This window comes from Rhinoraja longicauda, chromosome 2, assembly GCF_053455715.1.
Source record: "Rhinoraja longicauda isolate Sanriku21f chromosome 2, sRhiLon1.1, whole genome shotgun sequence".
Classification (NCBI taxonomy): domain Eukaryota; kingdom Metazoa; phylum Chordata; class Chondrichthyes; order Rajiformes; family Arhynchobatidae; genus Rhinoraja; species Rhinoraja longicauda.
The window spans coordinates 74,029,111-74,051,658 of record NC_135954.1 but is presented as its reverse complement, the minus strand read 5'-3'; the positions used below and the strand labels follow the sequence as shown (position 1 = coordinate 74,051,658).

The 22,548-nt window shown below is 42.3% G+C and overlaps 1 protein-coding gene across 7 annotated transcripts in view; it reads right to left on the bottom strand.

Annotated features, from left to right (window-relative positions):
* Nucleotides 1-22,548, bottom strand: part of LOC144605749 (zinc finger protein 385D-like) — a 435,063-nt gene that overhangs the window by 19,042 nt on the left and 393,473 nt on the right. For 6 of the 7 annotated variants that reach the window (XM_078421277.1, XM_078421269.1, XM_078421295.1 and 3 more), the window contains one exon: nucleotides 3,054-3,281. The exons of the other annotated variant lie outside the window; for it this stretch is intronic. In XM_078421277.1, coding sequence (XP_078277403.1) covers nucleotides 3,054-3,281 — 228 coding nt within the window. The remainder of the gene's footprint in view (nucleotides 1-3,053; nucleotides 3,282-22,548) is intronic. 7 annotated transcript variants of the gene reach the window in all.

Here is a 22,548-nt window from a genome sequence, read left to right as displayed (position 1 = left end):
TGAAACAAAGGATAAGAATTATCCCCACTGAGAAACCTAAAGCTAAAACTGCTGATGGGTGTGCAAAACAACACTACAACAATATGTTGTTATTTTGTGCTCTCATATCAGGTTGGGAGTGCAAAAGATCTGAAACTTGAATGAAGGCAAGTGTCCAAAAGAAAAAATATTGGAAAAAAAAACTGGCACCAAACTCAGGACCTAGGACTCAGCACTTCCCTCTGCAACTGCAGGAAAAATGTTCCCAATGTTGGGCGAGTCCAGAACCAGGGGCCACAGTCTTAGAATAAAGGGGAGGCCATTTAAAACTGAGGTGAGAAAAAACTTTTTCACCCAGAGAGTTGTGAATTTGTGGAATTCTCTGCCACAGAGGGCAGTGGAAGCCAAATCACTCGATGGATTTAAGAGAGAGTTGGATAGAGCTCTAGGGACTAGCGGAATCAAAGGAAATGGGGAGAAGGCAGGCATGGGTTATTGATAGGGGACGATCAGCCATGATAGGGGATGATCAGCGGTGCTGGCTCGAAGGGCCGAATGGTCTCCTCCTGCACCTATTTTCTATGTTTCTATCTATGTTTCTAACTGCATTCTTGACTTCCTGACTCATAGACTGCAAGCAGCAAGAATAGATGACAAAACATCCTCAATAATAATTCTGAACACTGGTGTCCTGCAAGGCTGCATTCTCAGCCCTTTACTATACATCCTGTTGATCACTGTGCAGCAAAGTTTTGTTCTAACTCCATTTACAAGTTTGCAGATGACACCAAAGTACTGGGCTGGATCTCGAACAATTACAATTAGGGGCGGTACAGTGGTGCAGCAGTAGAGTGGCTGCCTTACAGTGCCTATAGTGCCAGAGAGCTGGGTTCAATCCTGGCCATGGGTGCTTGTCTGCACATAGTTTGTATGCTCTGCCCGTGACCTGCATGGGTTTCTTCCAAGAACTTTGGTTTCCTCCCATCCTAAAGATGTACAGGATTGTAGGTTAATTGGCTTGGTATAAAAGATGGAGTACAGGAAGGAGAAAGAGTGCTTAATGTCATGGTTTCAAGCCAACAATTTCTCCCTCAATTTCAGCAAAATGAAGGATCAACTTCAGGACAATCAAAGCCGCCACAGACAGACATAAAAACAGATTTTTTCCATGAGCAGTAGCTCTACTCAACAGCCAAATGTTTGTAGCCTCCTTTTGCTCTGGTATTTTATTTCATTCTTCACATGTTTAAATTATAGTTTTATTTTTAATTGTCTACTGTAAATCGTGTTGTTACCTGTGAGCAAAGCACCAAGCAAATTCCTTGTACGTATACATACTTGGCTAATAAAATTTATTCAATTCAATTCAATTCTGCATCATTGGGTTGCGTACTCCACCCTGGTTAAGAATGGCCTATTCCTTATGACGTTATAACTTCAAGAGACAATAAAATAACTAGAAATGCTAGGCTCAGGCTTAATGTGCACAAAAACATCTTAAAATGCCAGTTGATGAGAAAAGCCAAGTGCAGAAACATTTATTGCTCTCACTGAGACTGAAGCACCAAATGAAAATAAATAATTAGTGTTTTCTAGGGCTAATCCAATATATGAATTATATCATTCCTAGTATAGCAGAACATACTGAAAACTTGAGAGATTTACTGGAAGAGAGTGATGAATGCCAGTACTCACACTTCCATGAAGTTCCATGAATTTTCACCAAACTCAATAAATGGTTTGAACAAACAAGCCTGACATTATACATCAGAGGCAAAAAAAAAGTCCACTTTACTGATAAATGCTTCTATAAAAGGTACAAGATGGCCTACCAATTAGCATTTGCATCGAAAGCACTAGCACAGGCAGAAACAAAATCCACCACTGCTGAAGGAGAGACGATTAGCAACTGCATAAACATTTGAGAAATTCCACTCCGACCTCCAGAAAACAGGAGAAACCAAGGAGGGGGAAAGTTCATAAAACTGATCACCAATTCCTGAGGTAAATCTACAGGTAAATCTACATGAAAAAAGACCATGATGAGTCTGAGAAAGACTGCACAGTTTACTCTTGAGACTTTAGGGTTCTGACTTCATTTTGAAATACAAGCCAGGAAAACAAATTGTACTGGCATATGTTGTATTTTGATTGTCAACACAGGAAGTCCTAGATGAGACAAAAGGTGTGAAAATACACTATCTGGTAAATGTGACCATCAAAACTAAGTAAAATCAGAGAGGCAACTGTCACTACAAAAACATTGTACATCATTACCAGAGTTCTAGAAATAGTGCATAGATCCAATTGTGAAAACGTGGAACCAACCAATAGACAACCTAAACCTAGATGTACCCAATATCCCCAAATCATTCATCTTCAAATCAGAGATGAGTCAACAGGTGGGATGGAGCTAAATCTCTTTCTGAGTCCCCCACCCAGAGCTGATGGAATCAGAAACGCCAACTGCAACAACAGCATCAGCTACTGTGAAAACTAATACAAAACTGCAACAGCAAAACTTTGCAACAATTTGTCACAGAATGGAATGACTACAAACAAGCAGCAAGATGGAAATCTAGAATTGTGGTGCCCAAGCAATATTGAGAAAGAAAGCTGTTAAGTATCATCCAAGTAAAATAAAATGAATAAAAAGAGAGGGGGTTGTTATTATTGTAAATGTTAGATTACTGTAAGATTGAGTCAAGAATTGTATTTTCAGGCACAAGGTGTACTCCTTTGTGCTTGTGCCACATCATTCATTGTTGTGTTATATTCCATGTGTTCAATCCGTGTACTCATGATACATGTGGCAAGGAAAACTAGCACAAATGTATCTTGAGCCTCAGATCTGAGTCTGGAAATCCAATTATCATTGCTCTGGAAAATAGCAACCCCTTATACACACACATTCAAACCAAGAGACTTTGCTGTGCAAATGCTCTCCACTGTTGTGTTACAATGTAAAACAACAATGGTTTATTCCTTGCAGATGTAACTTAGTAAGCCATATTTTTACTCTGAGATGATTAACTATAAGATTGGACGTAAGGAAACTGATCTCCACATCTCACCGCTGTTGTGTGCTTCCAGTTGTGAGGCAGAGTTGACGGCCACTTTGCAGAGGGAACAGTAGAGCAGCCGCTTCGCTTTTTCTTCTTCGGTCTCCTTGGGAAGAGTTGTATTGCAGCCACTGGATGTAAAGGATTTCTCTGTCCCGGAAATGGATTCTGTTGACACGTTATCACTTGCTGCTGCCAGTGTTGTCACTTTTGATATTGTTGCTGTCTCTTGACTGCTGTCTAGAATAAAAGAAAAGGAATCATGAAAGGAAAGCCATGTACAAACCAGTTCTGTCACAAGTTTGGTTTTGAACTAATAGAGCAAGAAATCACATTTCAAATTCATTCTGCGATCTAGCATGTGCTCAGCTATATCTACTTTCCTGTTTTTCGATAGCAGTTTACACTATGGGATCTTTGAGTGCAGGTCGGGCAAAGCAGCAGCGAGAACGACCGTTGGCTGGACTTGGCGAGTCTTGAGTGCAGGTTTAAAAAGAGGGCAAACAGTAGGATAGCAGTCTTTGAGTGCAGGTCGGGCAAAGCACATACCTTCAAGCTCATCAGAGAAAGGAAGGTTAGGAGTGAATGTGGGGATTGGCTGAACAATTAGATTTGAAGATTGGTAAATTGGACAATTAGTCAATTTAGCAACTGATATAAGCGAGACTTGCTCAAGGGGTGCAGCCCTGTTGAGGGAAGTGCCCTGTGAGAAAAGTGCGAGTCTTTGGCTGCGAGTCTTCGACGAGGAGGATGAGGGAGGATGCCACACCAAACGCTGGAGAGGGTGAGACGCAAGAATGAAATGTCAAGCACTTTGATTCAATGTGATGCTTGCAGGATGTGGGAGGTCAGGGACACTGCTGGTGCCTCTGGCTGCTACAAGTGTGAGAAGTGTATCCAGGTACAGCTCCTGAAGGACCGTGTTGGGGAACTGGAGAAGCAGTGGATGACCTTAGGTTCATCCGAGAAACTGAGTCGTCCCTCGACAAGTCCTACAGTGAGATTGTTACACCAAAGGTACTGGAAGAGAGAAGGTGGGTGACGGTGAGAAAAGGAAGGAAACTTGGAGTGCAAAGGTCCCTGGGCGTTGTGCCTCTTGAGAACACGTTCACCCACTTGGAAGCTGTTGGGGAAGAAGACATTATCACACTGAGCGGCAGACTGACCTGCGAAGCAAAATGTGCTGTTGAGCCAAAACCAAAGAGGCCGATGTCAGGCAACGCCGTGGTAGTAGGAGACTCCATTGTGAGAGGTACGGACAGGGGTTTCTGCGGCAACAGGCTGGATTCGAGGATGGTGTGCTGCCTCCCTGGTGCCAGGCTCCAGGATGTCAAGGTCAGAGTGCAGAAAATCCTCAAGGGCGAAGGTGAACAGCCGGAAGTGGTAGTGCATGTTGGCACAAACGATGTCGTAAAAAAGGGGATAAATATTCTGCAGCGTGACTTTAGCGAGCTCGGAAAAATGCTGAAAAGCAGGACCTCCAGGGTGGTTATCTCCGGTTTGCTTCCAGTTCCTCGTGCTGGCGAGAGCAGGAACAGGGAGGTACACGACCTGAATGTATGGCTGAGGAACTGGTGCAGGGGACAGGGATTTAGATTCTTAGATCACAGGGATCTGTTTTGGGGTAAGGGGGAATTGTGCAAAAGAGACGGATTGCACCTTAACAGGTGGGGGACCAGCATTCTGGCAGGCAGGTTTGCCACTGCTACACGGGTGGTTTAAAACTAAATAAGGGGGGGAGGGGGAGGGGGAGGGGTGTCAAATGGGATAGTCAAGGATGGAATTAAAGGGAAAGAGAGTAAAGGGATAGTTAATGACCCCAGAATTAACGGGAAAGAAAACTCACAAAGGGATAGGAGAGTATGGCCAAGTGTAATAGGGATTGATGTGAAGGGTGAGATGAGTAAGGAATTGAAAGTATTGTATATGAATAAGCGAAGTATAAGAAGTAAAGTAGATGAGCTTGAGGCTCAGTTTGAGGTTGGTGGATATGACATTGTGGGGATTACAGCGACGTGGCTGCAGGAGGATCGGGCCTGGGAACTTAATATTCAGGGTTATACATCCTATAGAAAGGACAGGCAGGTGGGCAGAGGTAGTGGGGTAGCTCTGCTGGTGAGGGATGAAATTCAGTCCCTTGCGAGGGGTGACATAGAGATTGACGAGGTAGAGTCACTGGATTGAGTTGTGAAATTGTAAAGGTAAGAAGACACTAATTGGTGTTATCTACAGACCCCCAAATAGTAGCCCTGATGTAGGGTGTAAGATGCAGCAGGAGTTAAAATTGGCATGTAAGAAAGGTTATGCCACTGTGGTGATGGGGGATTTCAATATGCAGGTAGACTGGGAAAATCCGTTTGGTTCTGGACCCCAAGAAAGAGTTTGTAGAGTGCCTCCGAGATGGATTCTTAGAGCAGCTTGTAATGGAGCCGACCAGAGAAACGGTAATTCTGGATTTAGTGTTGTCGAATGAACCAGATTTGATAAAGAGAACTTGAGGTAAAGGAACTGCTTGGAGGTTGTGATCATAATATGATTAGTTTTAAACTGCAATTTGAGAAGGAGGTTAAATCGAAGGTGTCAGTGTTGCAGTTCAACAAAGGGGACTATGAAGGCATGAGAGAGGAGCTGGCCAAGGTAGACTGGAAGGGGATCCTAGCAGGAATGACAGTGGAACAGCAATGGCAGGAATTTCTGGGCATAATCCGGAAGAGGCAGGGTAATTTCATTCCAAAAAGGAAGGAAGATTCTAAGGGGAGTAGGAGGCAACCGTGGCTGACGGTTAAGGGAAGTTAGAGATGGAATAAAACTAAAAGAAAAGATGTATAACACAGCAAAGAGTAGCCGGAAGCCAGAGGATTGGGAAACTTTGATAGGTCAACAGAAGGTAACAAAACGGGCAATTTGGGCTGAAAAGATGAAGTGCGGGGGGAAGCTGGCCAAGAATATAAAGAAGGACAGTAAAAGCTCCTTTGATATGTTAAGAGAAAAAGAGTAGCAAAGTCAAATGCGGGTCCCTTGAAATTATTATGGGTAACAAGGAAATGGCAGAAGAGTTGAACAGGTACTTTGGATCTGTCTTCACTAAGGAAGACACAAATAATCTCCCAGATGTACTGGAGGACAGAGGATCTAAGGGGGTAGAGGAACTGAAAGAATTTTTCATTAGGCGAGAAATAGTATTGGGTAGACTAATGGGACTGAAGGATAATAAATCCCCTGGGCCTGATGGTCTGCATCCCAGGGTCCTCAGGGAGGTGGCTCTAGAAATAGTGGACGCATTGGTGATCATTTTCCAATGTTCAATAGATTCAGGATCAGTTCCTGTCGATTGGAGGATAGCTAATGTTATCCCACTTCTCAAGAAAGGAGCGAGAGAGAAAACGGGGAATTACAGACCAGTTAGCCTGACTTCGGTGGTGGGAAAGATGCTGGAGTCAATTATTAAAGAGGTAATAACAGTGCATTTGGATAGCAGTAAAATGATAAGTCCAAGTCAGCATGGATTTATGGAAGGGAAATCATGCTTGACTAATCTTCTGGAATTTTTCAAGGATGTGACAAGTAAAATGGATGAAGGGAGCCAGTGGATGTAGTGTATCTAGACTTTTAGAAAGCCTTTGGTAAGGTCCCGCATGGGAGATTGATGACTAAAATTAGAGCACATGGTATTGGGGATAGGGTGTTGACATGGATAGAAAATTGGTTGGCAGACAGGAAGCAAAGAGTAGGAGTAAACGGGTCCGAATAAGATTATTAAGTGGTTGGACACGTTAGAGGCAGGAAACATGTTCCCAATGTTGGGGGAGTCCAGAACAAGGGGCCACAGTTTAAGAATAAGGGGTAGGCCATTTAGAACTGAGATGAGGAAAAACGTTTTCAGTCAGAGAGTTGTGAATCTGTGGAATTCTCTGCCTCAGAAGGCAGTGGAGGTCAATTCTCTGAATGCATTCAAGAGAGAGCTAGATAGAGCTCTTAAGGATAGCGGAGTCAGAGGGTATGGGGAGAAGGCAGGAACAGGGTACTGATTGAGAATGATCAGCCATGATCACATTGAATGGGGGTGCTGGCTCGAAGGGCCGAGTGGCCTACTCCTGCACCTATTGTCTGTTGTCTATTGTCTTTTCAGAATGGCAGGCAGTTGCGAGTGGAGTGCCGCAAGGCTCGGTGTTGGGGCTGCAACTGTTTACCATATATATTAATGATTTGGAAGAGGGAATTAGAAGCAACACTAGCAAGTTTGTGGATGACACAAAGCTGGGTGGCAGTGTAAACTGTGAAGAGGATGTTAGGAGGTTGCAGGGTGACCTGGACATGTTGAGTGAGTGGGCAGATGCGTGGCAGATGCAGTATATAATATAGATAAATGTGAGGTTATCCACTTTGACGGCAAAAACAAGGAGGCAGATTATTTTCTCAATGGAGTTAGGTTAGATAAGGGGGAGTGCACCAGTCACTTGTACAGTAGTCACTGAAAGTTGGCGTGCAGGTACAGCAGGCAGTGAAGAAAGCTAATGGAATGTTGGCCTTCATAACAAGAGGATTTCAGTATAGGAGTAAAGAGGTTCTTCTGCTGTTGTATAGGGCCCTGGTCAGACCACATCTGGAGTATTGGGTAGTTTTGGTCTCCTAATTTGAGGAAGGACATCGTTGTAATTGAGGCAGTGCAGCGTAGGTTCACGAGATTGATCCCTGGGATGGGTGGACTGTCATATGAGGAAAGATTGATAAGACTAGGCGTGTATTCACTGGAGTTTAGAAGGATGAGAGGGGATCTTATAGAAACATATAAAATTATAAAAGGACTGGACAAGCTCGATGCAGGAAAAATGTTCCCAATGTTGGGCGAGCCCAGAACCAGGGGACACAGTCTTAGAATAAAAGAGAGGCCATTTAAAACTGAGGTGAGGAAAAACTTTTTCACCCAGAGAGTTGTGAAATTGTTCGAATTCTCTGCCACAGAGAGCAGTGGAAGCCAAATCACTGGATGGATTTATGAGAGAGTTAGATTGAACTCTGTGGGCTAGTGGAATCGAGGGATATGGGGAGAAGGCAGGCACGGGTTATTGATTGCGGATGATCAGCCATGATCACAATGAATGACCAAAGGGCCGAATGGCCTCCTCCTGCACCTATTTTCTATGTTTCTATGATTTGCAGATAAGGTTTCTTAAAATGAAAGATTATTAGCCCTTGGAATGTAATTTGGAATCAAATTATCAGACCTGCAACAATTGTTATTGGTTATCACCCAAGATTTGTAAATAAAGTTTTTCTATTCCACTGGCAAGCATACAATCAGAAGAGTGATCATGGAAAAATCACTGAAAGCAAATCATAATCGTGAGGATTATCTTGGTAATTTGTGAGCTATTAGGCAATAGAAAACTGAATGGAATGAGGATTCTTTCTCCAGCTCAGCCTGTGAGTAACAAACAATAGACAATAGGTGCAGGAGTAGGCCATTCGGCCCTTCGAGCCAGCACCACCATTCAATGTGATCATGGTAAATGGAACTCAATCAGTACTCCGTTCCTGCCTTCTCCCCATACCCCCTGACTCCGCTATCCTTAAGAGCTCTATCTAGCTCTCTCTTGAACGCATTCAGAGAATTGGCTTTCACTGCCTTCTGAGGCAGAGAATTCCACAGATTCACAACTCTCTGACTGAAAAAGTTTTTCCTCATCTCCATTCTGAATGGTCTACCCCTTATTCTTAAACTGTGGCCCCTTGTTCTGGACTCCCCCAACATTGTGAACATGTTTCCTGCCTCTAACGTGTCCAACCTCTTAATAATCTTATACGTTTCAATAAGATCCCATCTCATCCTTCTAAATTCCAGTGTATACAAGCCTAGCCGCTCCAGCCTTTCAACATATGACAGTCCCGCCATTCCGGGAATTATCCTAGTAAACCTACGCTGCACGTCCTCAATAGCAAGAATCTATTGCACGCCCTCAAACAGCTATATCTGAATCCTCTGAGGGGAATTAAAATCATGTATGTGTTATGTCAAGTCTCTAGTTTTACTACAATAAATAGTACATATTATTGGTGCTCTTAAGACAATAGAACTGATTGTAGACTTTAGGAGAGCTCCTCCTCACCTCCCCCCACTCAGCATCAACAACACCACAGTCACGTCTGTGGAGTCATTTAAGTTCCTTGGAACCATCATCTCCAGGGACCTTAAATGGGGGGCTACCATGGACTCCATAGTCAAAAAGGCTCAATAGAGGATGTACTTCCTGTGGCAGCTGAGGAGACACAATTTGCCACAGACAATGATGGTTCAATTCTATACCACCATCATAGAGTCCGTCCTGACCTTCTCCATCATGGTCTGATTTGGCTCAGCCACCAAGCACGACATCCGGAGGCTGCAACGAATCGTTTGATCAGTTGAGAAGGTTGTTGGCTGCAACTTTCCCCCCCATTGACGAACTGTACACTACAAGGGCCAGGAAGCGAGGGATCTGTGACCCTTCTCACCCTGGCCACAAACTCTTTGAAGCACTTCCCTCTGGAAGTCAACTCTGAACTATCAAAGCAACCACAGCCAGACATGAAAACAGCTTTTTTTCCCACGATTAGTAGCTCTACTCTATAACCAAAAGTCTGTAGTCCCTTTTTGCTCTGATTTATTTCACTCATATTTAAACCGTAATGTGTATTCTTAATGTTTTATGCTTTATTCTTAATTATTTACTGTATGTTCATGTTACTTGCGAGCGGAGCACCAAGGCACATTCCTTGTATGTGTACATACTTGGCCAATAAACTTATTCATTCATTCATTAATGTTGATAAAGCAAGACCCAGTAAATAGTAATGTGATAATGTCCAGATAATTTGTCTTAAGTGCTGGGTAACCATGAACAATACAATTGCGGTGTAGTGCATTAAATTCACATTTTGGAATTGCATTGCAAATCAAAAGTTGGAATTGTCAATAAGGTTTACATAATCAATACATCATGAGATTCTGTGCTTTTATTCCAACACTGTTATTGTAATGTTTATAATGTTGGCACTGTGCCATTTGTCTTTTGTACTAATGATGAGCAGATTCCAGTAGACTTCTTGGCTTCTCAATACAGATATGGTATGTTTAACTTGCTTTTGGTCCTTCAATATATGGTTCATTGGGGGAAAACTGGAAAATGTGAATGCAGCTGGAACCTAGGTTTGTTCATTGTTTCATGAAAAAGACAACAAAGCAAATCAGCCACAGTAAAGAACATATTCTCACCAGCCACCGGCATAAGTTGGCCAGATAAATAGCTTAGCACCAGTGATAGAGGTAAATAACTGCCTTAATGCCGATAAATATTACTCCAATAATACTCGTAATGCAGTCAAAAATTAATACTTTCAGTAGAGTTGCCAAGGAAAGACAACTGTCTTTCACTCTGAACATCCAAATGTTATGTCAGCTCTATCAATCTTTTCATTCTTTGTTCATCAAGTTTCTTCTGCAACCAAAAATGAGGGTCACCGCATCTTCTTACCCACACCCAGTCTACTCCAGACTTGTCAATGTCTTACAACTGGTTCTCAACTTTCTACATGAATGTCATTCTGCATATTCATTTTGCAAGCAGACAACTTGAGGATTTTCAAGAATACATCAGGATTATGTGGGTGATTATTTGGAAACTTTGCAGACAAATACACTTTTACAAAATGTATTTTAAAGAACAGTTTTTCAAATAGTTTTAAAATAGAACCAAAAAGGCTTTTTTACAACTTACAATCCATTCCACTACCTCAAAACAACCATATAGGAAACAACAAAAAATTACAACAATTGCTTCATTTGACATTTTTAAATCAACTGTTCTCAGATGAAAATTATCTATTATTGTTTTGTAATCTTCACTACTCAAAGTCTTTATGGTATCAAATATATACAAATCTTAATGTCATTAGATACATGTTTAGAAATGGTTTAGAATATGTTCCAAGGTAAGGATTTAAAACTGCTGCAGATCATTTAGTTTGGCAACTTGATAAATTGTTCTGAATCTCCACAATGCTTGAAGGAAATGCACACTGAGACAACACCACAGATTACAAGCAGAAGGTGCACATATCAGAATAATCATAGTCATAATCATATTTTATTAGCCAAGTATGTTTTGCAACATATGAGGAATTTCATTTGCCATACAGTCATATCAATAAAAAGCACCAGAACACACAAAATACATTTTAACATGAATATCCACCACAGTGACTCCTCCACATTCCTCACTGTGATGGAAGGCGAAAAAAAAATCAATCTCTTTCCTGCTTTGGTCAGGGGCCTCGAGCCTTCCATTGACAGGGCGATCTTACACCCTTAGCCGGCGTCAGGCCCTCGCGTCAGGGCGATCAAGCTCCTGCATCAGGGGGGATCTCGGCTCCACCGGGCCGAGCGATCTGACCCTGGGTCAGGGGTAATCAAACCTTCTGCATTCTTTGGAGCTTCCCGACATGTCTCTACCCGAGACTGCGAGCTCCTCGATGTTGAAATCCACAGGCTGCGGTTGGAGTGTTAATCACAGGCAAGGGATCGGCTCCACGGTGGGGCTCAAAGTCAGTCCTGAGCAAGGTTGCCCGCTCCATGATGTTAGGCCGCAGAGCGACCGGTGATATGATCCGGATAACAATCGCATCTCTGGCAAGGTAAGAGATTTTGAAAATGATTCCCCCGACCCCACATTCCCAAATAAAACAAACCAGAGAACATTAACACATACTTTTAAAACACACTAAAAATAACAAAAATACGAAAAGACAGACAGACCGTTGGCGAGGCTGCCATCGCGGCACTACCCGGTAATTTAATGGGAGAGTTAAAGAAATACCACTTTATAGATATTACTGGGTTGTTGGGCTTTTAAGAAAAAACTGTTAACATCCTCTTTACCAATGTCAGCAAGATAAAGGAACTATTTTTTGAGTTCAAGAAGTGAGATGGTGTACATGCTCCAGTCAGGTGACAGTGGAGATGGTCAAGAACATCAAGTTCCAACACGTAAATATCAGCAACAATTTGTCCTGGATGAACCGCATTGAACTACTGCCAAAAAAAGCACACCAACCCCTCTACTTCCTCGGAAAGCAAAGGAAGTTTGGAATGTTTTTTCACCAGAGATGCTAGCTGACCCACAGAGTTACTCCATCACACTGTGATTTTTTCTCTCTCATCATAACTCATTTTTTTAACCTGCATTCTCTGTAACTGTGATGCTATAATACTGCAATACTGTATTGTGCACTCTGATATTTTTCTCTTTGCACTACTTATGTGTTTGTCTGTGGGTTGATTATATTCATGTATAGTATGATTTGACAAGATAGCACACAAACAAAGCTTTTCATTGTTTCTTGGCATACATTACAATAACAAAACAACACCAATATCTTAGTTTTTTTAGAGATGCAGCATGGAAACTGGCCCTTTGGCCCAACGACACCACGATGACAAGTGCTCTCTGAACACTAACGCTATCCTTCACATGCTAGGGACAATTTACAATGATACCAAAACCAATTAACCTACAAACCTGTATGTCTTTGGAGTGTGGGAAGAAACCGAAGATCCAGGAGAAAATCCATGCAGGTCACGGGGAGAAGGTACATACTCCGTACACATAAGCACCCGTAGTCAGGATCGAACCCAGGTCCCTGGCACTGTAAGACTCTACTGCTATGCCATCATGATGCCACCTATACCAATATTTTTTCACTGAGTGAATGCTATAACAACCATTCTGGATTGTTTCTTGTCACTCCAGAAATTAAACAATGCATCCCCAGTCTGAGCTGCGCTTGTGCAGCTGATGTTATTTGTGTGCCAAATGCGCATCAAATCATATTTCCTGTGCAACATTGCCTTTGGAAGACCAGTTATTGCAGAGAGTCCAGCACCTGTACAACATGCCTGTAAGGGTGCACTAGAATTTCTAGAAACGACCTTTCAATTGGACTTCAATGTTCTTCAACTAAATGTGCGTTTCCAAAATAAATCTGTTTTAATTTGCATTTGGTTACAACTCGAATACTGCAGTGGTGAAGTGATTAAATTATTGGTCCAGTAATACAGGGGCTTTGGTAAACAAATTAGCGATATGAGTTCTAATTTCACTCATTGGACGTGCAGAATTTAATTTGCCTAGTAATTCAAAACTTACAACATAAATAACCAGTTTCAGTAAATATGGCAAAGATTGTTGTAGAAATCACATCTCATTTTTTAGTTTCCTTCAGGTGAAAATAACTTAAATGATCCCAGCGTGCTGACCCACAGCAATATGTGTGACTCTTTACCTGCTATCTATATTTTGAGGAACATCCCATTAAGTGTTATTGTGCTACCTAACTCGATGGCCTTGTGGGCATGGTCAATGTGAAGGTGGAATATTCCCTCATGTTCTCTACGGTAATCGGTCCTACTAAGGCTATCATGAATAAATGCATCTGCAACAAGTAAGTGGATGAGGACAAGGTCAAGTAGGATTGTTCACCATCATCAGAGGGGTCTCAGTGAGTAAATGCCATGCATTTTGTAGATGACACCATGGCAATAGTTGACCAGCATCAAGAAGAACTGAATGGGTATCTCAGGGTTGGAGTCATACATTGCACAAAGGAAGATAGTTTGTAAATTATCCCAACTGTGACATTGCTGCAGTAATTCCTCAGGGTAGTGTACTGAGCCCCAACCACCATCAATTACTTAATCAATGACCTTCCTTCCATCAGAAGGTCAGAAAAGAGAATGTTTGATAATGATTAAAGTCATAGAATTTGCTTTGCCATTTTGAGAATATGAAAAAATTGAAGATGCAGACTGGAAACCTGAAATAGCAACAGACTTGAAACGTTAACTCTATTTCTCTTTCCACAGATGCTGCCTGACCTACTGAGTGTTTGCAGCATACTGTTTAAAAATATATATTATTAAGCAAACTAGCACTTTTATGGAGGTAAGCCAGGAGAATGCTGGAATTATACGATCTAGCTGAGGGTTACAGCTTCATTGGGCAGCAACAGTTTGGTAGTTGCAATATCCTTTCTGCCCTGTGGAGGCCAAAACTATACATTGTCAGCAATTTATTAGTTCCGCACTATTTTGATTCAATCTAGAATTTTCAAAATAATGGGAGATTTAATCTGATTTGTGATTAGGAGAGGCAGGAGATTGCAGATGCTGGAATCTGGAGCAAAATACAAACTCAGCAGGTCAAGTAGCCACTGGGAGAAAGGGATGCTCAATGCAGCCCTGATGCAGAGTCTTGGCTTGGAATGTCAACACTATCTCTTTTTCCATCCCCTCTCCGCTCCCCAGTATCCTCCCGTGCCCCACCCCACCTCGTCTCCCAAGATGCTGCCTGACCTACTGAGTTCCTCCAAAGGTTTGCTTTTCCTAATTTGATTTTCTCATTGCTACTGAGCAGTACTGGAATAGTCTCAAATCACTGTTGATCGGGCACTCAGTACATCTCATTTCCCATTCATGTTATGTTCTTTCCATACAGTAACAGCAAAGTAGTTTTCGTTTTATGAAGATATATTTTTTATCAGCCAACCAACTGCCCAATTGTCAGGCATTTTTCAAATCCTCCTTATCGACATTTCTATGTTCTTTCTTTAAAGCCACTGTATCTATCTAGGGTGCATTGAGGGTGGGTGGAGCTCAAGGGAATTCGGTGAATCCCTGAGATGACAGGGTCAGATAGCTCAATTGGGTCTGGAAAAGACTAAGGAACACACACCTAACACTGTAATGGTTACCTGGCAGAGTGTCACTTTAGTGTTGTGGCAGAGCCCTGGACGTAGACAAGTTACTGGCAGCCGTGGTGATTGTGCTTCGAGCTTGAGTGAATCATGCCTTTGCTTGGCAAGAATATTGAATCGAGGATGTTGTGGTCTTGGATTGAGATGAAGTGTCCATTAATGGTAATATCCTGTCTTACTTATGCAAACAACAATCGTGACTCTATTGAAGTGAAGAACTGTGGTTTGCATGTGGTTGAGATGGTAGTTGCATCTGAATGATGTGCTCAAGGGTATCTATAAGGAACTCCAGGCATGATCTAGTTTCTGCCTCTATGATAGTGGATACTTGGGTGAGTAAGGCACAGCAGGCAAGAGAGAATAATGGGGTTCTTGCCAGCTGGTCGGCCTGACAAGTCTAATTCCATTTAGGACCCTAGTCCCCTTGGTTATTCCTAATGTAGAACACTTTAAGACTGTGGTTAGCTGCAGGACATTTGATCCTTGTAGATGAGTCAGGTTAGCATTGGAAACAGATACTCATCCAAAGGGTTAACTCGCACAAGTCTACAAAAATAGCTAACCATTGGATACTGCAAGTAGATGAGCCTAATGGCAGCTGGGGGAAACATGGTATGCACATCTCTGCTGGCTTGGTAAACTCAGCACCTCCACCCTAACCTCACCAACATGAAAAATACTGCAAACTGGAAATTAGGGAAGGAAAAACGTAAGTTGCTGGCAAATACTCGGCTTAGGCAGCAGCTTTTCACTTGTGACATGAACCATATATACTGTATTTAGGGCCTGCTTGTTTTCCTTTTGTCTATTATTTTTGAAGTTGTTAATATGTTTTATTATGAAACACTTTCATCATTGTACAATGAACAGCTTGTTCGACACAGGACATTGCTTCCCTCTCGTGCGTACGTTTTGTTATTGTGAGCTCATCAGAAATGCTTATCTAAAGATTTTGTATCAGGGGCATTTGAACCAATATTCTGAAGATCTGAAAGAACCCAGTCCAGCTCCAGTTCTTCTTAGATTATAATAGTTACATCCCACTTAAAAATCATTAGTTATTAGTCGAGTTTAGTTTAGAGATACAGCATGGAAACAGGCCCTTTGGCCCACCGAGTAGCGCCAACCAGTGACTCCCGCACATTAACACTGCCCTACACACACTAGGGACAATTTTACATTGTATAGCAAGGCAATTCATCTACAAACCTGTACGTCTTTGGGGTGTGGGAGGAAACCGAAGATCTCGGAGAAAATCCACACAGGTCACGGGGAGAACGTACAAACTCCGTACAGACTTAGTCAGGATCGAACCCGGGTCTCTGGCGCTGTAAGGCAGTAGCTCTGCCGCTACACCACTGTGCCACCCTAGCTGCAAAGCTAAACAAGTATCTCTGAATCGAGGCAGAAAACCTTTTGCCCTGTTATCCTCGAAGTATAGGAATCTGTTTATTTTTAATGGTCAGGGGATAATCATCCAAATATGTCCCCTGTAAGCACTATGCATCCAGTAATGCAGCTGGGTGCTCTTCGAAGACACTTGTTGTTTTACCTGAAAGACCCATATTTCCGAGGCCCGCTATTAGGCTTTCAAAAGCTTCCTTTCTTTTGGATTCTAACCAAGTCCCTAATGTGGCCCCATTTCTCAGATACAGCACACCAATCCATCTGTTTTCCCTCAGTCTCTCTGCTCAGGCCTGGAATGTAGAAACTCTCTGCCTGGGAGCACCTTCTCGTTGATGCCCCTGAGAAATACTAACCTGCCTGTCTCAAATCCCGTTTCAAAGATTGGTGAAATTTCCCACGGGAACCTGAGATCCAGGCATGGAGTTTTCCTGCTTATTTTCCTGTATTTTTTTAAACAGGTGTCAAGCACAACATAGCAATTGGGCAAATTCAAAGCCAGCAGTGACAGTGTTGCAATGTTCCTCAAACACAGTGAAAATCTATCTGACCTTTCTTACAGATAGGTTACATGTCATATTACATGTCATTGTACAGTGATGTTATTGTATCACAACATAGCACGCTATGCTTTGATACAATGGGGATGATACATCAGAACTCCGTGTAAAATGCTTTGGTGCATCCAGAGGATGTGAAGAATAGTGCACTTCACATTGGTGCAGTCAAAGAGCACTGGCAACGAAAGTCACCACCGTCTCGACAGCAACTGTTCAGACAATCGTGCATTTCAGCCACCCGATCACATTCCTTTCTGATGACATAGAAACATAGACAATAGGTGCAGGAGTAGGCCATTTGACCCTTCGAGCCATCACCGCCATTCAATATGATCATGGCTGATCATCCAAAATCAGTACCCCGTTTGGCTTTTTTCCCATATCCCTTGATTCCTTTAGCCCTAAGAGCTAAATCTAACTCTCTCTTGAAATCATCCAGTGAATTGGCCTCCACTGCCTTCTGTGGCAGAGAATTCCACAGATTCACAACTCTCTGGGTGGAAATGTTTTTCCTCATCTCAGTCCTAAATGGCCTACTCCTTATTCTTCAACTGTGACCCCTTGTTTTGGACTCTCCCAACATCGGGAACATTTTTCCTGCATGTAGCATGTCCAATCCTTTAAAATTTTTATATGTGTCTTTAAGAGCCTTTCTCATCCTTCTAAATTCCAGTGACTACAAGCCCAGTTGACCCATCACAGATTCAGGGTGGGTGCAGTAGAGGGCTAGTGATCAATCAGTCAGATTAGCAAAGCGGAGGATATGCATTAGAGTTTGGCATTTTGCTTTTGGGATGCATTAGGTGCGCAGGAGTTTAAGGATGGCATGATGGAAGGAGATAGGACGATGCATAATGGGATGAGCGGGTGAAATCAGCATTGCAACAATACAGAAGAACCATCAAGATTGGGCCTGGCACTTGTGATGGTGTGTTGAGGCAGGGGCTGCTAGAATCACTTCCAAGGGTGGGTGGTTGTGGGATACTGTCCAGGACCAGCAGATCAGTGGTTGGGGTCTGAAGAAAAAGAAGCGATGGTGGAGTGTTGTGCAGCATGTATTAACCTGAAACTCTCGGTAATGTGAAGGTGCAGGGTTTTGGAGTTGGCTCAATTCTGAGACAGAGGATGAAGGCAAGTACTTTGCTTATCTGGCAGGTGTCCTGATTCAACATTGCACAGGGAAGACCAAATTGTCCCTGAGTGTCCACCATTAGTTACTTCCCTGCACCGCATGTTTTAATCATCCAAGAAAATATAATTATGGCTACTTTGGGATCTGTGTCAGTTGTAGATACGGTGCCAGACAGTTATTCTGTTGGTATTTAAGTACGGAATATTAGAAGGTCCCAGAGGAGTCTGGAGATATCGTTAAGAGCATTGCCCAAGGAGTAACATCACCTTGTGTGTCCTTGAATTAGAAATTGCATTGAGATATGCAAGGATGGGATTACCCCTGAGCCAAAACTCCCAATCAAATTTCAGGAAAGATTTAAAATGACATAAAGGTTGTCATTATCCTGTTTCACTGTAGTGGGTAGGGAAACAATTCTCAATGGCATATCAATGGAGGGATACAAGGCATTGTGTACTCTTATTTGTAGGCTTGCATATTAAAGACTTTTCCTCCCTTCTCCTTACTTTGATTTTGCTTTTGCAAGCTATTCCACAACCATTTGAGAGTGCTAGATTGCACTCTGCAAAAGTAGGCTGCCCATTCGGATTATGGTATGGACCCCAGTTCTGTGATTTGGGACAATTTGTTCTGCTGCCATTGATAGACAATATTATGCTCGGCTGCACTTGAATGGTGGTAGAGGCTCTTTGAATTTCAGATCAAGTGGGTAATGGATTTCCATATTCTCTCAGGTACAGTTGATTGTTCAACTGCTGTAAATGAGCGAGATGGAAGAAGTTGCTGTTATCAGCAGAAACCTACAAACTATTTTTTGGTCAGAGCAACATCATTGTTAATGTTCAGTATTCCATACTTACATACTAACAGATTAACTGCCTGGTATTATATTCACAGCTGACAGAGGTCCCAAAATAACCATTAATGGCTTTCCTACATGGTTAAACTAGATTTCCAACCACAGTCCATCTGGGTCCAATTCAGTGTTAGTGCTCTTCCAGCCCCCCACCACACCTGGCTGTTTACCTAATGTTAAACTCTCAGAAATGTTTTACCTTGTAAGGTACTCAAATCCATGCCATCTGCTGCACATTGTGATGCCACTGGGGTCTTTTTGCATTCTGCACATTAGGCTTTATGGCTGCTTTTTAAGCGTATGTGGCACTTTGCATGCTTTCAATTGGGTAAGTGTTTTCTCCATCATCCTTATTCTATTTGTTTCATCTGTACTTTCTCTTCCCGCACCTTTACAAATTCAGCATGGCCTATTTCCTTCCGGGAACTCCTAATTCATGCTAAAGAGCTGCTACCTTTTCTTGCTCATAATGCTTTTAAGCTGCCTTTTGCCTTATGCTGCAGCTTTAACAACTTCTGAAAAAGACTTCAAAGTCAAATCTTTCTCTGGTCGAACCTGTATTGATGGAAGCTCATAAGTAAAATCATCTTGTCCTCAAAATGGAAATAATTATCCAATGAGTAAATAATTATTTCAAAACAAAATAAGTGGAAACTGTTCTAGCTGCCTGTTGTCATCTTTGGCTGAACGAGCACTCTTGTCTCTGAGTCAATAGACTGTGGGATCACAATAGACAATAGGTTCAGGAGTAGGTCATTCGGCCCTTCGAGCCAGCATCACCATTCAATGTGATCATGGCTGATCATTCTCAATCAGTACCCCGTTCCTGTCTTCTCCCCATCCCCCCCCCACCCCCCCGACTCCGCTATCCTTAAAAGCTCTATCTAGCTCTCTCTTGAATGCATTCAGAGAATTGGCCTCCACTGCCCTCTGAGGCAGTGAATTCCTCAGATTCACAACTCTCTGACTGAAAAAGTTTTTCGTCATCTCCGTTCTAAATGGCCTACCCCTTATTCTTAAACTGTGGCCCCTGGTTCTGGACTCCCCCAACATTGGGAACATGTTTCCTGCCTCTAACGTGTCCAACCCCTTAATAATCTTATACGTTTCGATAAGATCCCCTCTCATCCTTCTAAATTCCAGTGTATACAAGCCCAGCCGCTCCAGTCTTTCAACATATGACAGTCCCGCCATTCCGGGAATTAACCTAGTAAACCTACGCTGCATGCCCTCAATACAAGAATATCCTTCCTCAAATTTGGAGACCAAAACTGCACACAGTAATCCAGATGCGGTCTCACTAGGGCCCTACACAACTGCAGAAGGACCTCTTTGCTCCTATACTCAACTCCTCTTGTTATGAAGGCCAACATTCCATTGGCTTTCTGCACTGCCTGCTGTACCTGCATGCTTCCTTTCGGTGACTGATGCACTCGGCCACCCAGATCTCGTTGTACGTCCCCTTTCAATCTGCTCCAGAAGCTTTAGATTACTGAATCTGAGCTGGCATTTCCAATATGGCACCAAAGTCGTAACCATACCACTGATCATCATTGCTCTCATCCTTTTTTGATTCCGACTCTGAAAAGGAACTGGAAAGATGAGGAAACAACATCCTTCCTGAACAACTGGCACTTAACATTGCCCTTTCAGGTGCCATAACACAAAAACTACAGTATACCATTCAATGGGTGGCTGAGAGGTATCTGCGCTGGAAGGTGTATCCAGTATAAATATGCAGGAGCAGGGGCAATGTGTTCGAATGATCCGGAAGCAGCTTGCCCTGCAGATGAAGACATCTGATACAACTGAATGAGTGCATGCTGCATCTCATTTGTTGCTAACTGGAATCCTATAATTGCTATTCATACATTTAAACAGCTTTGCGCCAGATTTTGGCTGAGCAAGTCCCTCTCTCAATTATGTGTTGGCTTCAAATTCAAGTAGATCCTGTATCTCAGACATGTAAAAGGTGCCCATTTTTCCAACTTCTAGACTTGTACAGGCCCAACGGGCTGGTGTGAAAAAGCTTGAACTACCCAGCAAGCCAGGGAGGAGCCATAGAAGGAAAAATAGTTAATGCTGAGGGTTTAATGATCTTGCATATTTCATTTATTGTTTTTCTAGAATTCCAACATTTCTTGTATTTAGCTTTTGTATGAACTGGTGTGAATTGAATTCCTCCCCATTACTTTATTTCAAAAAGTCTATGTTTAACATTAATTCACTAAATTCCCCCAGTACCTTTTTTTTGCTGTTTATCCTTGCAATGAAATAACAGGTTTGCCAAAAAGGCTTAAATTCCACCGTGGTTACTTCTATTAGACAATCATCATCCAAGCGATCAAGCTTAAAGTAGACATCTGCTAATGTGTTGGGAGACTACAGTCAATGCTGCTGCCTTCTGCCAGTAGAAAAATGATGCAAGTCATATCAAATGACAGATTTTCCTTATTTCCTGCTAGACAAGGACCTACATGGCCTGGAATATCACTGCAACAAACATCATTTCCTTGCATACACAAAGCTTCCTAGAAAAATAATAATCAGTGACATAGAGAGTATTTTACACCCTGAACATTAAAAAAGATGTGGTGCAACGTGATTCAGCCACATCATAAATAAATTACACAGCTCCAAGTATTTAGCAATCAATTGCTATATATATACGTATGATGTATGTACATCACTTGAATCAATTGTGTCAGATTATTTTTCAGAAGCAGGCTTAATGTAGTCTGGGTTAAGTTTAAAAATGTTTTGGAAATTTAACAACAGTTATTCTGACTTTTAAAGATTAAAGAAGCTTGTCGATTGGCATGTGGAAATCAGAGAATGGAGGATGGAGGGATATGGATCATGTGATGGCATCATGTTTGGCAAAGACATTGTGGATCTGTCCTTGTGCTGTATCCTTCTATGTTCTATATAACGTTAAGTATCCATTTTGCACATAATGGGATGTCAGTCTCTGTTTCGTCCTTTGCTCAGATCAAAGGTTGCACGGAGAAGTGATTTTATTCATGCTTACATTAGATACTTTGCCCTGCATAATGCTGTGGAAAATTAACCCCAGAGATTTAAATTAAACCAGATCATAAACCTATTTAATTGAGTGGAGCAAAATTGGGTCCTATGAATATCCAAATTAAAATCCCTGATTTGATAATGCCATCATGCACTCAGTCCAGTGAAGCGAATGGTCGGCACTTTGGTGGGAATGGGAATGGGAATGCATTTTACACTGCATCACGCACAACCCCGGTCTGCATGTCATGATCGTCGCCTGCAGGATGCCTCTGGTCAATCCTCTCTTTGGCAGCCACATGACTCCAGTGAGCCAGAGGCTTCACTGCCATGGCGATACGTTAGGTGGAGCAGACCACAAATGTCTTCCGGTGGTGAAGTCTTTAACTGGCCTGATGGCCCTCAATAGCCTGTTCTAGCAGAAGGCCTTTCCTGTCTCTCCACTGTCTAATGGTCGGAGTTGTTTAGCCACAGATCAGGGCTGTTTAAGATTAGAGTTGTTGACATTCAAATTGTTAAAAGTAAACATTATTTTTTTATTTCAATTTTAAAAACTTGCTTTACACTAAACATGGTTAACCACAGAGTGCAGAGCTGGGAAATGGACTTGTCTACTGGAAACTTTCCTCCTGTTCTCTCTGGTCTTTTAGTGCTTGGGGCATCATCACGTGCCAGCCTCTCTACCCTGAGCTTTAACTAAATCCTGGTACCAACCACTTAATTGGTAGTTTGGATTGATAA